The sequence below is a fragment of the Scylla paramamosain genome, chromosome 11 (genome assembly GCF_035594125.1).
Source record: "Scylla paramamosain isolate STU-SP2022 chromosome 11, ASM3559412v1, whole genome shotgun sequence".
Classification (NCBI taxonomy): Eukaryota; Metazoa; Arthropoda; class Malacostraca; order Decapoda; family Portunidae; genus Scylla; species Scylla paramamosain.
The window spans coordinates 27,442,640-27,459,069 of record NC_087161.1 but is presented as its reverse complement, the minus strand read 5'-3'; the positions used below and the strand labels follow the sequence as shown (position 1 = coordinate 27,459,069).

The 16,430-nt window shown below is 45.8% G+C and overlaps 1 protein-coding gene across 1 annotated transcript in view; it reads right to left on the bottom strand.

Moving 5' to 3' along the window:
* LOC135105154 (gamma-aminobutyric acid receptor alpha-like) overlaps nt 1-16,430 on the bottom strand; it is a 37,684-nt gene that overhangs the window by 5,020 nt on the left and 16,234 nt on the right. Inside the window, exons 5-9 of the mRNA XM_064013213.1 lie at nt 13,093-13,193; nt 9,703-9,770; nt 8,455-8,678; nt 2,071-2,153; nt 62-196 (exon numbers count right to left, since the gene is read on the bottom strand). Of these exons, the coding sequence (XP_063869283.1) occupies nt 62-196; nt 2,071-2,153; nt 8,455-8,678; nt 9,703-9,770; nt 13,093-13,193 (611 nt within the window). The remainder of the gene's footprint in view (nt 1-61; nt 197-2,070; nt 2,154-8,454; nt 8,679-9,702; nt 9,771-13,092; nt 13,194-16,430) is intronic.

Genomic DNA, 16,430 nt, shown 5'->3' with positions numbered 1-16,430 from the left:
ATTAATCACAGTTGCTTCTCCTCCTCTTACTCCTCTCCCACCATCTCCCACACACACTCACCAGTCCTGCGGGTGGTGTTCTCGAAGCTGGAGGGCGTAGCGATCAGGTCAAACTGGGAAAGCATAAGGTCTGGCGCCGTGACTACCTGGCGGGCGGCGTTCCAGCGGTACAGCACGTCGCGGGTGGTGTAGGCGACTGAGAGGATAAGGGATGGACTGCGTGGGGTTAATTGCGTTGAAAAAAAGAGAGGTGGATGAGTGGAGCCTTACTAAAGTGTGTGTCTATGCTCAGTACTTGAGAGTGGTATCGTACTGTGTCACTCTTCGCTCAGTAGTTAGTGAAGGAGTGGCACAGTACTAAGGTGTCAGACTATACTCGGTAATTAGGTGATGTAAAAGTATAGATGAAATGATTAACAGTAAGGTAGCTGATGGAAAAAGGAGCTTATGCAGTGAATTTGTATGGGTGCCTTCCGTAGACTGTATAATTCCTCTCACTACTGAACGGATTATCATTAAGAAACTACGCGAAGGCTCACTGCGTTGTAGTAGAGAACACTGAAGGAGAGATAGTTAAGGACACAGTAGCTATGTTACGTAAAAAGACATTAAAAAACCAAAGACAGACGAATAATGGGAAAAAAAAAAAGAAGCATGGTGAAGTTACGTGCGTGTGTGCCGTAGACTGTGACAGTGACTTAAAATTAACCTGGTACAAGACGCTGATGCACGCCACTGTCATTAATAGCGAGGGCAGAGTTAGCGAGGCGGCTGATGAGGTTAACTACGCGGTCAAAAATGCTAAGAAAAAATGTCACGGGAAATTTGATGTTATTATACACAAGGAAGGGGTAATGGAGGCGCTTTTCATGTAAACTTTGGGAATTAATTTTTCTTTTTCTTCTTTCTTTCTTCTTCTTCCTTTTTTTTTTTTTTTTTTTCGTGGTCTTCATCTTCTTCAGAGGGCGTCGCCATGGTGCCGCGTTCTGTTCTCACACTCTCTCCCTTGGCGCAGAGAACACGTACACAAACTTATACATGTACACACATGCACGCGTACGTACACACATATATACTTACGTAATAGTTGTCTTTTTTTTCATTTTTCCTACCACTCTATTCCTTGGTACAGAAAACCACCTATTTACCCACCTACTTACATGCATACATACATACATACATACATACATAATAGTTTCCTTTTAATTTCTCGTACCACACTCTTCCTTGACGAAGAAAAGCACATACTTATCTACACACACACATACATACGTACATACATATTAGTTTCTTTTAATTTTACCTTTCCTCCCAACCGTCTTCATCTCCCTCCTCCCTACCTTCTTCATCTCCCTCCTCCCTGTACATCCTCTGTCTGTCCCACCGCCTGCCATGGCTCATATACTGCACTACGCAGGGACAGTGGTGAGGATGCACCAGCCATCCCATTGGCTCCAGCGGCCACTCCACTGGCTGCAGCAGCCACCGCACTGGATCCAGCTGGCTTCAGCAGCCAGGTGGGTACAACTGCAGCCTGTACAACTGCTGCTGTACCCACTTGGATCCAGTGGCTGCAGCAGCCACCTGTAGGTGCAACTGGCTGAAGCAGCCACCCCACTGGGGGAATCTGGCTCCAACTGATTGCAGCAGCCACCCCACTGGCTGCAACTGGCTGCAGCAGCCACCCCATTGGATCCAGTTGGCTTCATCAGCCACCTCATTGGCTCCAACTGGCTGCAGCAGCCATCCCATTGGCTCAAGCGGCCATCCACTGGCTCCAGCAGCTACCCCATTGGCTCCAGCGGCCACTTCACTGGCTGCAGCAGCTACTGTACTGGATCCAGCAGGCTTCCTCACTGAACTGTTGTGAATCATGATTCCTCGTCGTGCCTCGCAGGTAGAAGTGAAGCTCAGTCTGTCTCACGACTCTCGCCGAAGAAATCCTGGTACATACGTCACACACCCACAAGTGTTTCACTACAACCACATCAATATATTACTTAGCCTACAACTTCTGGTGGTGGTAGTGGTGGTGGTAATAATAGTATACTACACTTGTGTGGTACTCACATGAGCCAAGGCGGAGTGGGCAGCGCTGGGTGTCCATCGGGAATTGGTGCAGCTTCATGGGGCAGGTGGCCTTGATGGTCAGCCTGGCCAAGATGGAAAAACAAATGCCGAATTCAATAGAGGACAGTGACTGAAGGCAGAGAAGGCACACCTAACACCTTCCCAGACAACTCCTCCTCCTCCTCCTCCTGTTCCTCATCCTCCCATACACACCCTCACTTTATCTTGCAGCTGTACTATATTAATTGTTTACGCTCATACATCACATACAAACTAATGCTCCAGTGATGGATCAGCCAACCTCACCAAATCTTTATGGGAGAAATACTAGTGTCTGAGAAAAAAATGTTGGAGGAGTAATATTCAGGCAGGTGATTAGCAGCTGGGAGTGGACAGGGCGCGTGTTGCAGGCCAGGTGAGCGTGAAGCGAGGACAGTGACAATAGTGGCTTTGTCTCTCCGGATCACGACGCATATTTGGTTCCGTCTTGTCTCTCTCTCCATCTATTTGTTCCCAACCTTTTGTCTCTCTTCTCCATCTCTCCTCCCTTCCCTCCTCCCTCTCACCCCATTCCATCACCCTCCTCTTCCGCTTCCTCGTCCTCCTCTCGTTTCTTTCTCCTTCCTTCTCTTCAGTTTGACTCCTTCTCTTTCTCTATCTGTTAGCCTGTCTGTTTCTTTGTCTCCTTTTTCTCTTCCTCCTCCTCCTCCTCTTTCTCTCCTAATGATTGATTCCTCCCATTCCTGATTTTCTTTCACAGTCATGATCTTTCTCGTCTTCGTTCCCATCACTTCTGATTGTCCTCCGTCTCCTCCTCCTCCTCATCTTCCTCTTCCTTCTTCTTCTCCTACCCCTCCTCTCATTTCTCTCTCTCTTATTTCCTTTCCACAGTCATTGTTTTCTATTCTTCTCTCCTCTTTCTCCATCTCCTGCGATCCTCCTCCTCCTCCTCCTCCTCCTCCTCCTCCTCCTTCTCCTCCTCCTCCTTGAAAATGTCATCAAGAGGTACAATGACACATGTTTACCATCAGGCAGGGCGCGTGTTTACCTCCGTCAGCTGTTTTGTGTTGTCAGTGATCAGCTGTTTTGTTCGCGACACGTCAATGAGGTGTGTGTGTGTGTGTGTGCGTGTGTGTGTGTGTGTGTGTGTGTGTGTGTGTGTGTGTGTGTGTGTGTGTGTGTGCGCGCGCGTCTTGTTTTCTGCCCTATTTACACATAGTTATTATATACCGATATTTTTTTCTTTTGTTTCTCGCGCGCACACACACACACACACACACACACACACAGACACAGACACACACACACACACACACACACACACACACACACACACACACACACACACACACACACACACAGTCTTTTTATATTTCTGTCTGTAGGATTGTGTATTTCTTTCCGTGTGTGTGTGTGTGTGTGTGTGTGTGTTTGTGTGTGTGTGTGTGTGTGTCCGACTGTCTATCCGATTGTTTGTTTGGGTGGTTAGATAACTCTCTCTCTCTCTCTCTCTCTCTCTCTCTCTCTCTCTCTCTCTCTCTCTCTCTCTCTCTCTCTCTCTCTCTCTCTCTCTCTCTCTCTCATCCCCTCTACTTCCGTAACCACCATTCTCCTTAACTACACAACCCCTCACCCCTTCCCTCTCCCCTCACAACCCTTCAGAGCACCACTGAGGCCCCCCACTCCCCCCCTTGTACCCAGGTGTCCTATACAATACACCTTTCCCTCCTTCCCTTTATCAGACCACTTTTCATCTTCCTCTCAGATCATATTTTGTCGAGCTAGGCGCATCTTTACCACTCGACCAGAGAGAGGGAGAGGGAAAGAGAGAGAGAGAGGGAGAGGGAGAGATTTGGTGTTTTATCGAATGGTTTAAATTGATGAGGATGATCATTATATATTTTTTTTTACATATTTATAAGTTGCGGTCCATTAAGTCTAAATCTTTCGCGGATTTGTGTTTTTATTTATTTATTTATTTATTTATTTATTTATTTATTTGTTTTGTTGTTATTCGTGAATGCGAGTGAATGAAAGGTGTATCTACCAAGAGAGAGAGAGAGAGAGAGAGAGAGAGAGAGAGAGAGAGAGAGAGAGAGAGAGAGAGAGTCTACAGCACCAGTGAAAGATTTAATCAGTGTCTGAACTCCATTAATCTCTTCAAGTGGTAAACTTTATTATATTCTTTTAATTTTCCTTATGATTTTGTGTTTGGTCTTGTCTTCCTTGTCAATAAAAAGAAATTAAGAGAAGATTATGCAGACATCTCAGGACCTACATTTGTCAAGCTCATTTTCTTTTCCTTTTTTTTTTTTTCTTTTATCAGTTTCAGTGACCAACCTTTGGGGAACAGCAATTTTTCGTTTTCTCTATTTTTTTTCTTTTACTTTTCATTCTTGTCAAACTCCTAAAACGTTAAAGAAAAAAAGAAAAAAACCTTGGATTCTTTCACTGCTGTGGTTATGTTTTGTTACCATTCAGAACTCCGTAAGGACAAACGTTTGCATGGACGCAGAAAATGAGAGGACAGGAAGATTAATTGTGTCTTTCTTAAACAACATCGATACTGAAGAGACTGCAATGCGAAAGTCTGAAGCAGTTGTGGATAATTAAAAAGAAAAAAAGAAGAAACTCCAGCGGCGAGAGGATTAATATATTTCTTCATCTTTCTTGCTATGACTAAACCAATTAACGTATAGGGAGAGTGAACAAAACAACTGAAATAGGCTTAAAACGTCACCTTGAGCGCCACAATAGCCGTAGGTCAGGGGAGGAAGGCGGAGAAGGAGGAGGAGGAGGAGGAGGAGGAGGAGGAGGAGGAGCCACAAAGGAAACAAAAGAAGGCTGATGCGGGAAGAAGTGAGAGAAGTCCGTTGGGAGCCCTCGCTGTGTGCAACGCTTAGGTAACATTGCAGCATCCCTCCGCTGAAGACACCGAGGAGGACGAGGGTACTGCTCTTACGATTAGCCCAGCGAGCTTGGTGTTAATAATAGGATGTTATTTATATATTTTCTTTCTTAAACCTAGAGGAAAATGTCAAGTATTCATATAATTCTTTAGTAATTAGTCATCGTAGGCGTGAGGGTACATGAATTTCTCAAAAACTCCCAGGAAAGGTTGAAGAACACTGCTGCAGATCACAGTACAGGGCGCGGATGAGGCGGCGGGAGAGGCAGGTCTGATTAATAATAGCATACATAATCGCCGTCCAGCACTTCCTTGTTCGATCCTCCGTCCCGGCCACTCCTGAAATGTCACTCCTCGAGGACCTGACGACTTGCACTGTGTTCGCTGCACCACGGGTTTTTATTTATTTACTTATTCTTTTTAGTGAGAGGGCATTATGGTCTAGGGCAACAAAAAGGCTATATATAAGGGCTCTCCAAAGGTGCTAGTCCCGATGAGTGTAGTCAAAATGGTTATTCAGAACTTTAGGTTAAGTGTCTTGAAACCTCCCTCTTTATGGCAGTTCCAGTCCAAGGCAGGAGGTGCAGAGTGTTGGCAGGGTGTGTTGTGTGCAATGCTACCATTCACCTTGTACTCCAATGAAATTACACACAACTCATCTTTGTAGTAATGCTATTTCTTTCGGTTCTCAAGTCCGGTTCCCGTATTCTATCAGTGCCAGGGCGATGCCTCCCAACGAAGTACTTTAGTTTTGGCATATGGGAGCCGGTACCCCGAGTGGATGCCCTTCCTAACCTCGGACTGTGGCCAGGATTGGAACCCGCGCGCCCGCTGTACTGGAGCGTGACCTGCACCCCCATTGCCCTCCATAAGTAGCGTGACTGAGATGTCCTTAGCAGTGGAATTAGAGTTTAGCGTCATCTGTTTGTACTTCATTGCCATTACACACTGGGCATGCTCGTGTCAACGCTATGGAGCGTGACTGCTGCGCCACACTGTGCTTCCTGAGTAGTGTGACCGGTATGACCTTAGCAATGGAATCAAGGTGTAGCGTCACCAGTCGTCTGTGTGGCAGGGATCTTAATGTCAGGTTCAGAACGTCATCATTGTGACTGAGATAACCTTGGGAACGGGCTCTGGTTTGTGGTCAATAAAGTATCTATCTGCTTATCTCTCTCTCTCTCTCTCTCTGTGTGTGTGTGTGTGTGTGTGAGTGTGTGTGTGTGTGAGGCGGCGCGAGGCTGTAGTCGTGGGTCGAGGCTCCATTATCCGCGGCGAGGCAGTGTTGACAGCCTTCACACAATGTAATTACCTCCTTCCACCTCACCTTAAGGCTCAAAGGCAAGGAGGGGAAGGAGGCAAGGCGAGACACTCTACTCGTCCCTCCTCCATATCCTAAACCTCCTCCTTCTCCTCCTCCTTCTTCTCCTCTTCCTCCTTCTCTTACTTCTTCTTTCTTGTTTCTCAGTCCCTTTCACATGCTCTTCCTTCCCCTCTTTCTTCTCTCTCTCTCTCTCTCTCTCTCTCTCTCTCTCTCTCTCTCTCTCTCTCTCTCTCTCTCTCTCTCTCTCTCTCTCTCTCATCTTGTCATCTTCCCTATCTATTTACCTCATCATCTTGCGTGTCTGTCGTCCCCCTACCATCTCTCTGTTTTCCTTCTTTTCCTCCTCTTTCTTCTGCTCTTTCTCTCCCACGTCTCATATTGTATACCTATCTACATCATATTTTCTCTGCCATCTCTTCACCCTCTCTTTATTCTCTCTTCCACTCTCCCTCCCTCCCCTCCCAAACAAAGAATACCCCCCCAATCCCCTTCATTTTTATTATCCCCTCACTTTCCCTCTATTCTCCCTCTTTCCCTCTCCGTCCCTCCCTCCCCAACAAAGTAACACCTTTTCTCCCTTCTCTCCCCCTTCCCCATCCTTTTTTTCCTATCACCCTCACCCTCACCGTTTTCCCCTCCTCTCCTCCTCCTCCTACCCAGCATCCACTGTCTCTTCCTCCCCTTCCCCTCCTTATCACCCTCTCACCCTGTTTCTGTTCCCCCCTCTTCCTCTCTCCCTCCCTTCTTCCCTTCCCCTCCCCCAGTCTGCGTCACCACCCCCTAACCACTCGTTTGATGCTAAATTAACTTGAATCTGCTGTATTGTTCTCAGCTGTGTTAATTACTGGGATGTGGTCGTGTTGTGGCTGGAACGATCCTCCCCCACTACGACCCTCCCACTATGACCCTTCCACTATGACCCTTCCACTATGACCCTTCCACTATGACCCTCCCATCATGACACACTCTCTTCCCTCCCATCTGCCTCTTCAGCTCTCATGATCCCACCAGTCCTTATATGGCCAGTTCCAAGTGTCCTCCTCCTCCTCCTCCTCCTCCTCCTCCTTCAGTCCCGTCAAAACATGTCTTATCTCGGTTAGGTTTTAGGTAATGTCCCTGTCCACTTTGCTTCCACGTGTCCTCCTCCTCCTCCTCCTCCTCCTTCTCTTCCTCCTCCAGTCACGTCACAACATGTCTTACCTTACTCATACAGGTTAAACAGAATAACGTGTCTCAGTTATCCTTGTTTTCTTGTTGGGCATCTCAGCTTCCTTGCCTGCTTCTCCTTCAGTCTAATCATAAGATATCGCACCTTATTTATACTGGCTAACTTCAATAACATGTCTCACCTGTTTTTGCTTTCTTGCCATACACTTTAAGGGAGGAGATTTGGAAGAAGAAAGAGAGAGAAATATAAGGAAAAGACTAGAGGGAAGCGGACAAGGAACGGGTGAAATCAAGAGAAAGGAGCTAGTGGGTATGTAAATGATGGCAAGATGAGTGTACGGTAATGAATATATTAGTTACTGTAGCCGCTGCATGCCTGAGGCCACCAACCTGCCACTAGTCTTACCTGGAGGAGTTGAGAAGGCGAAGAAGAGGGAAGAAAGAAAACTGAACGAAACGAGAGAAAAATAAGAAAACCCACCTTGAAAGAAGAGAATAGAGAAGAAAGAAAACTGAACGAAACGAGAGAAAAGAAAACGAAGACCCACTGGAAAGAAAAGAGTAGAGAAAAAGAAAGAAACAAGAAAGGAGAAAAAGAAGTACCCCACCTTGAGAAGTAGAGGAGACGAAGAAAAGAAGAAAGCAGCGTGAACGGGAAAAGAAGACGAAACAAGATTAAAAGATGAAGAGTAAGGAGGAGTAGAGGAGGCGAAGAAGAAAGAAGAGTAAAGGAGAGAATAGATAAGAACAAGAGAAGAAAAAAGAACCCACCTGGAGAAGTAGAGGAGACGAAGAAGAAAGAAGAGTAACCGAGAGAAGAGAGAAGAACGAGAGAAGAGGAAGAGAACCCACCTGGAGGAGTAAAGGAGGCGAAGAACAGAGAGTAAACGAAAAAAGAAGACGAAATAAGAAGAAAACAACAGAGTACCCACCTGGAGGAGTAGAAGAAGGCGAAGAACAGAGAGCAAAACGAGAGAGGACCCACCTGGAGGAGTAGAGAACCCTTCCTGTCTTGGCGAGGCGGATGAACTTGTTGGGCGTGGTGATGAGGTGCACGTAGCTCCTTTTGCCGTTGTGGATGAAAGTATCTGGTTTCCACAACTTGTCCAGCGCCGACACCGACAGCGTGATGGCAGACGCGTCCAGCCCGGAGAAGGCCAGCCGCTCGTCCACCCAAGACTGCCGGAAGTAGCAGTCCATGGAGTACGTCTGTGGGAGGGAGAGGGAGAGGGAGAGGGAAGCAGGGAAGGGAAGAGTTTGGTTAGGTTAAGTTTAGATTTGGTTTGGTAGAGGGAGGGAGAGTTTTGTGTGTGTGTGTGTGTGTGTGTGTGTGTGTGTATGTGTGTGTGTGTGTGTGTGTGTGTGTGTGTGTGTGTGTGTCCTTTCCTCTTTTAATTTCCGTGTTTGTGGTGTTTATTGTAATGAAAAGCTTGTGGTTAATAATCTATCCATCAGTCTATCTATCTATCCATTCATCTATCTATCTATCTATTTATCTATCTATCTATCTATCTATCTATCTGTCTTTGCTTATTCTCTTTACATGAATATATTTGTTATTTACTCACTTCACTTGATCTTTAGTAGGCAATACATACCACCACCACCACCACCACCACCACCACCAATCCTTCCTCTCTTTTCCTCCCCGTCTCGCAGTGTTCCCCGCAGCGCCTCCTCTCCTCCTCCCCTCTCCCCTCCCGCCTTCCCCAGGTAATTATACACCTCCTGCAAGCTCCAGGTAGGGGATTAATAACCAATTTACCTGTACTCTCTCTCTCTCTCTCTCTCTCTCTCTCTCTCTCTCTCTCTCTCTCTCTCTCTCTCTCTCTCTCTCTCTCTCTCATCCGTACTCCTTTACTCATATTTATTCACTTTATTCTCTTACTCATCCTTGCTTCTTCACTTACGTCTTCTCATCTTTACTCCTGCTCACTCTCTCTCTCTCTCTCTCTCTCTCTCTCTCTCTCTCTCTCTCTCTCTCTCTCTCTCTCTCTCTCTCTCTCTCTCTCCCTCCTACTCACTTTATTCACCCTTACTCATATTCCCATTCATCCTTACTCACCTTCACTCCTTTACTCATATTCACTCCTTTAATCACCCTTGCCTATCGTCAACTCATTCACTAATCATAGCTTTTCCTTACACATGACTCATCTTCATTCTTACTCACCCTTATTCACCCTTACTCACCCTTACTCACCCTTACTCACCCTTACTCACCCTTACTCACCATGTCCATCTCGGAAATCTGACTCATGCTTCTCACTTCGATGTCAATTTCCACCGTGGTTGGTTCACCTGCGAGGGAGGAGAGATAGGGAGAAGGTAAGGAGGGAGGGAAGGAAGGAGGGACATTAGTAGGGGCACGAGAGAAGGTAGGGAGGGGACAGTAGGTAAGAGATGAGGAAAAGAGAAGTGAGGGAAGGAAGAAGGAAGGAAGGAAGGAAGGAAGGGATGGTAAGATGGGGGAAAGGAGTGGGGAGGGAAGGGAGAGAAGGAGAAAAGGGAGAGGTCAGGAAGGGAGGGGGGTGACAGTGCGAGGGAGGGAAGAAGGGGAGAGGGAGGAGAGGAGTTAGGAGGCAAGAAATGACATGATATGGGGAAAGAAAGGGGGTGGGTATGAAAGAACACAGTGAAAGAAAACGTTATATTCCTTAGGGTTAGAATAAGTGACATTTTGGGAACATGCTGTACTCTTTGAAAACTACCTTAACCTTACCTAACCTAACCTAACCTAACCTAACCTAACCTTACCTAACCTAACCTAACCTAACCTAACCTAACCTAACATAACCTAACCTGACCAAACCTAACCTAACCTAACTTAACCTAACCTAACCAGACCTAACTTAACCAACCTAACCTAACTTAACCTAACCTAACCTAACCTAACCTAACTTAACCTAACCTAACCTAACCTGACCAAACCTAACCTAACCTAACCTAACCTAACCTAACCTAAACTAACCTAAACTAACCCCAACCCAACCTAACCTAACCTAACTTAACCTAACCGGACCTAACCTAACCTAACCTAACCCAACCGGATCTAACTTAACTTAACCTAATATGACCTAACCTTAGTCTGAGATTTACGACATATTTTCCCAGTAACGTACGTACTATGTTTTGTGTTTTTTATTTATTTATTTGTTTGTTTATTTATCTATTTGCTTATTCATTCATTTATTTATCTATGAACTTTTGTATTTTCATTTATTCTCTCTCTCTCTCTTTCTCTCTCTCTCTCTCTCTCTCTTTCTGTCTCTGCGTAACGGGGCTGTGTGGGCGGCGAGGCGTCACGCTACCGCTGGGATACAAGTGTAATACAGCAGCGTGTGGTAAGCTGAGCAGAAGTAATTGCTGGTGCTGAATAGACTGACAGGTGTGAGGCGTGTTGGAAAAATGTAGAGAGAGAGAGAGAGAGAGAGAGAGAGAGAGAGAGAGAGAGAGAGAGAGAGAGAGGGGGTGGGGGGGAGTGAAGTTTCAAGACAGCAGCACAGTGAGGCAGAGAAGACATGTATAACTGGTGCATACACGAGAATGTAAGAGAACATGGACAGGTGCAGCAAGCCATCAGGCCTACACGTGGCAGCCCCTGTGTGAAATGCGGCAGTCACTGTATAAAACTCACCCACCTACCTGTATCCACCTATCATCCTCATCTATACATCTGTCTAATTTAGTTAAAAGCTCCCTATTGACTCGGCACTAGCAACCTGACCACTGAGTCTATTCCATTCATCCATCACTCTGACCACCAGTTTCCGTTTTATCTCCAATTTATTTTCAAGCTTATGAGATATGACTTTCTTGCATAGGCGTGGGGTGATGTGGCTTCGTAAGAGGCCCTCCTTAGAACCAGATTAGGAATTAATTATGATCAGAGGAAAAACAGTTATAATCTACAGCCACAGTAGGGGAAACACACCATGAACACAGACAAACTCACAGTGCCGAACCTACAGCTTTGAGTGGCTTTCCTCACCGCATCCACACAACAGCTGACTTGGGGGATGACTGCCTTGAAATCCTCAAACGTAGCCCCCACACAGAGTCAAAAGAGTCGTGCTGCGAGGTCATTATGGTGTAAATAGATGCAGACTAAAGAGGGGAGGGTAATGAAGGAGGCTGGGGCGTCTCGTCGAGGGGTGCTGAAGTAATAGGATTAACAGAGTATGGGATTGCAGGATAAGTTTGTCCTCCACTGGGTTTTCTTCTTTTTTTTAATAGAAAGACCTCGTATAGAACCAGAACAAGCTGAGAAGAAGAAGAAGAAGAAGAAGAAGAAGAAAATGGTCCTGATTAAATAACAAAGCGTCCCTGAATACCGATATATATGCAGGACGGGGAAAAATTAGCCCTGACCGAAGAACAAAGTGTCTGAATAATGGTACACACGCAGGATGGAGAGCTTGTAATGAGGTTGGTCCATGTCACCATAACTCACCACTGTATGTTTAGTCCGCCGTGGTCATGGTTACCTGCTGGGAACCATTTATTCACTCAAATGCACGTAACATGAACCAACACTCTTTACACAACAATAAGTGATGCGATTTACAAGTCTGTCCTTCATCCTTCATATAAACCCAATACATTTTTTTTCAAGTCAGTAAATCATATCATGCCGCGTTATGAGCCATGAAACACCGAGGCTTTGTTCTGAAATTCATCGAAAATCTTTAACATGTTGCATTATTGAGAAAAGTAGGTGCCAGTATGAAGAGCCACATCGACCCTGTGTGTGTGCGCCCCGCGGTGGTGCAGACCCCAGCAGGCCACCGCGGGACAGAGGCTGCAGGGGGAAGGAAGGCGGCAGGGGAACAGAACACGGCATGGCAGGCACACTCCTTGAAATAGTGCCTAGATTCAGGTTAGGTAGTTATTTAATTTAGATTAGCTTAAGTGGATATTTAATTTAGGTTACGTTGGGTTAAGTTAAGTGGATATCTTGGCTAGGTTAGCTTCGGTGGATATTTAGTAAGATTAGATTAGGTTAGGTGCATATTTGGGTCAGACTAGGTAAGGTTGTACATATTTAGGTCAAGTTAGGTTAGGTGTATGTTCAGGTGAGTGTAGCTGAGGCCTTGTACACAGTGACCAGGTGAACACAAGGAAGTAAACACACCCACAAAGGTAAAACACGAGACAAACACTCACCAAGGGGGAAACACAGCAACACAAACACTCACCCCGGGAGAAACACAGCAAAACACCCCGAAGGAAACACAGCAACACAAACACTCACCCCGGGGGAAACACAGCAACACAAACACTCACCCCGAAGGAAACACACCAAAACAAACAATCACCCCGGGAGAAACACAGCAAAACACCCCGAAGGAAACACAGCAACACAAACACTCACCCCGAAGGAAACACACCAAAACAAACAATCACCCCGGGAGAAACACAGCAAAACACCCCGAAGGAAACACAGCAACACAAACACTCACCCCGAAGGAAACACAGCAACACAAACACTCACCCCGAAGGAAACACAGCAACACAAACACTCACCCCGGGGGAAACACAGCAACACAAACACTCACCCCGAAGGAAACACACCAAAACAAACAATCACCCCAGTGGAACACACAGCAAAACAAGCACTCACCCCCGAAGGAAGGCCGCAGCTTCTGGTCGTAGCCGAGGAGCAGGTTGTCCAGCACGCGGGAAATGTGAGCCCCGGGGGTGATCTGCCGGATGCTGCCTGACCTGCGGGAGGGTGATGGTAGCGCTAATTGTGGCTTGTGGCGCTATTACTGTTGTTGTTTGTGATGTACCTGTGATGTGGCTGAAACTGATACTACTACTACTACTACTACTACTACTACTACTACTACTACTACTACTACTACTACTACTACCGATCAGAGCTCCTGTCACAGCAGAGACTAGGAAGAGGAAGAAAAGACGCACAATGTGTATCTTCTTCATGAACTATCAACTCCAGACATAAGAGGATGAGAGAACGAGAGGCTAACCTACACTTATCCACGGCTTGTCAAATGTTACTCTTGACACGCTGGGGGCTGGGAAGGGAAGGAAAGGGCAACAGTGTGCATCCTGGCGTGTGTATCCTACGAACATAAGAGCACAGTAAATGGCCAGCTGACTATTACTACCTAAACTAACACGAGACAGCTCCAGGCGTGTGCTATTTATGGGGTCTCTGGTTATCAGTGACCGTGTGGGGAGTGATGGCCATTGTGAAACACGCCCTTCGTTCCTCGTGCCTGAAGTCCCTATCACTAGTTAGTATTGCTGGGCGCTGGACACTCGTTCACTCAGCTTAAATATTTATGTTCGTGTTTGTTTATCTATTTATTTATTCATTGATTTATTTGTTTGGTTTAGTGTTATTGTCATTGTTGTTGTTGTTGTTGTTGTTGTTGTTGTTATTTTCCTCCTCCTCCTCCTCCTCCTCCTCCTCCTCCTCCCTCCCAATGCTATTCAGAGTATTTTGATCTGGCGACTGTTGTGAGGGCGGCGTAGTGAACAAACGTTTGTAACCAGCGGTGGCATGGCGTGGCGTGGCGTGGTGTACAGCCGAGCGAGGCCTTTCTTTCTGATGCTAATATCTTAGTTTTCCGTAACTCATGCTACTTGTACTGAATTCAAACCGCTCCACAAATATCTTTCAAATATTGAGGACATAGAAGATCGGTGCCAGGTTACAAATATTTATCTTAGGCTAGACGGACACACAGATAGCTAAGGTAAACTTTGGAACTCCCTGCCAGCTTCTGTATTTCCACCTTCCTTCAAGAGGGGAGGTTTCAAGACACTTATCCTTCAATTTTTTACTGCCGCTTTGGACTCTTTTCTGGGACTGGCATCTCAGTGGGCTTTTTTTTATTTTTTTATTGGATTTTTGTTGCCCTTGGCCAGTGTCCCTCCTACATAAAAAAATAAAATAAAAAGTACCTATTAGCACACAGGCCTGCGACTAAACAAGGTACTTAGCTGGAGTTTGGGTGTGGGATGTCCGCGAGGATGATAGACTGTTGAGGAGAGTTGGTGTGTTACCTGGCCGCTGCTTGAAACTGAGACTATTTTTCAAAAGCCAGAGAATCTTTTGGGTGATTTTTTTAATTTTTTTTCTCTCTCTTATGAATAATGTAGAATTCTCGTTAAACTATCACTAGAGCCACGAAATAACACGTATATTTTAAAGCTCAAACAACGCGCACTGCATCTGTTAGGTTACCAGTGGCACCAGGAAAACACACTTGAAAACTCCCCACTAACTTCCGGCAAAGCAAGTTAAAAGTGTCACTGGAATCGTGAAGACACCCTTGAAACCCCAAATAACATCCATTATACTCGTTGTCATTAGCGGTCAAGATAAGACGCCAAAGTTTGAAAATACAGCCCTTTGAACAGACCCCTTTCTTGGGTGACATGCTTGCCGTTGCCAGGCAGACCAGTTGTTACCTTAATCCACGGACTGGGACCTTGGTGCGTAGCTGTGTATCACCTTTAGCCACACTTTATAGTCTTTTTTATTGCCTTTGCAGAAGTAAATCGTCATGGTGTGCTCTTTGGGATGTTAAATGGCTTTATTGATAGAGGCGATGGTGGTGGTGGTGGTGGTGGTGGTGGTTGCATTCACTGTATGTACTTGCGCATAAACCAAGTCTTTTTAGTGACACCTGTGGCGGACCGTGATGGCGATAACGACGAGGAAGGTGGCGGCGATGGAGGTGGCAGTAATAGTGCATTGATTCATAAGGTCACCGGCGTCTGAATGGAATGAAAAGAGACTGGTTCCGAATAGCTGGAGGGCCGGCGATCCAAGTAACACGCCGGTGATTACGGCGTGAGGGACGGGGAGAGGGAGAGAGAGAGTGGGCGATTAAGATTTATATGCAAATCACTTCAATCTTGTCATGAAAGTCTCAGGAATTACTGATTTTATAGGTCATATAAGCGGTGTATCATCATGTCGTGCCGTGACGTGTCTGTGGCGCGTCAAGGACCTTCCTTTCTTCCAGTGCAGCGAAGTGGATAATTTCACCTCCTTTTCAAGTCGAGTTCCACACGCTTATACACGTATCATCCCCGTGCGAGACAAAGGCAGTGGCCAGGAAGGGATCGCGCCACGCACCTCGTCACGACGGTGCTTGGTTACCTCTACAGCAGGAAATTTTCTCTCCTGACTGAATGTCGCCTCTAGAAATGGCCCAGGTTGTTTTTCCCCTAGAGAGGATCATTATTCCCAGCATTGTTGGCTTACGCTGTCACTTTAGTTTGACAAAAATCTGAAGGTAATGATGGCCGGAACTTCCTTGGTTGTTTTCAGACACTGACAATTTTTTTTTAAGGGGCTCATATGTTTTTTTTATTTATTTTTTATTTTTTTTTATTTGATTTTATTTTTATGGAGGCGGCTGTTTTTTTTTTTCGGAAGCTGGTTGCATTTTTCTTTTTAATGGTCAATATTTACTTTCAGGCAAAAAGTTTAAGCCTACCTTAATTTTTAATCAACCTCTTAACCCAACGGAACATTAACCTTTTTTTCGCTGATTATATTGAGGACCGTCACTGTTGGCGGCGGCCGTGGCACGCGACGTTTGGCAAGCCGCTGCACTGTTGCTTGGCGTTACGGTACGTCTTAATTACTACACTTGTTGCCGTGATTTTTTATGTGTAAAGAAAGCTGGCTAGACACACACACACACACACACACACACACACACACACACACACAAAGCCCGTTACTTTGCTGTTCCCAAAAAGTTAAATAAATCATGAAGATCGTAGGGAGGATAAAGTTTTGGTGAAATGAGGGAGGCAAAAAATATCCTGAGGCAGAACACATCCAGGAAAAAAAAAAAAAAAAAAAAATCGTCTTGGGCTGTTTTTTGCCCACTGAGTAATCGTGGCCTCGGGGAAATGTAAACTCCTACACCTAGTTTACTATTTCGCAACTCAGCTTACGCGCAGTAC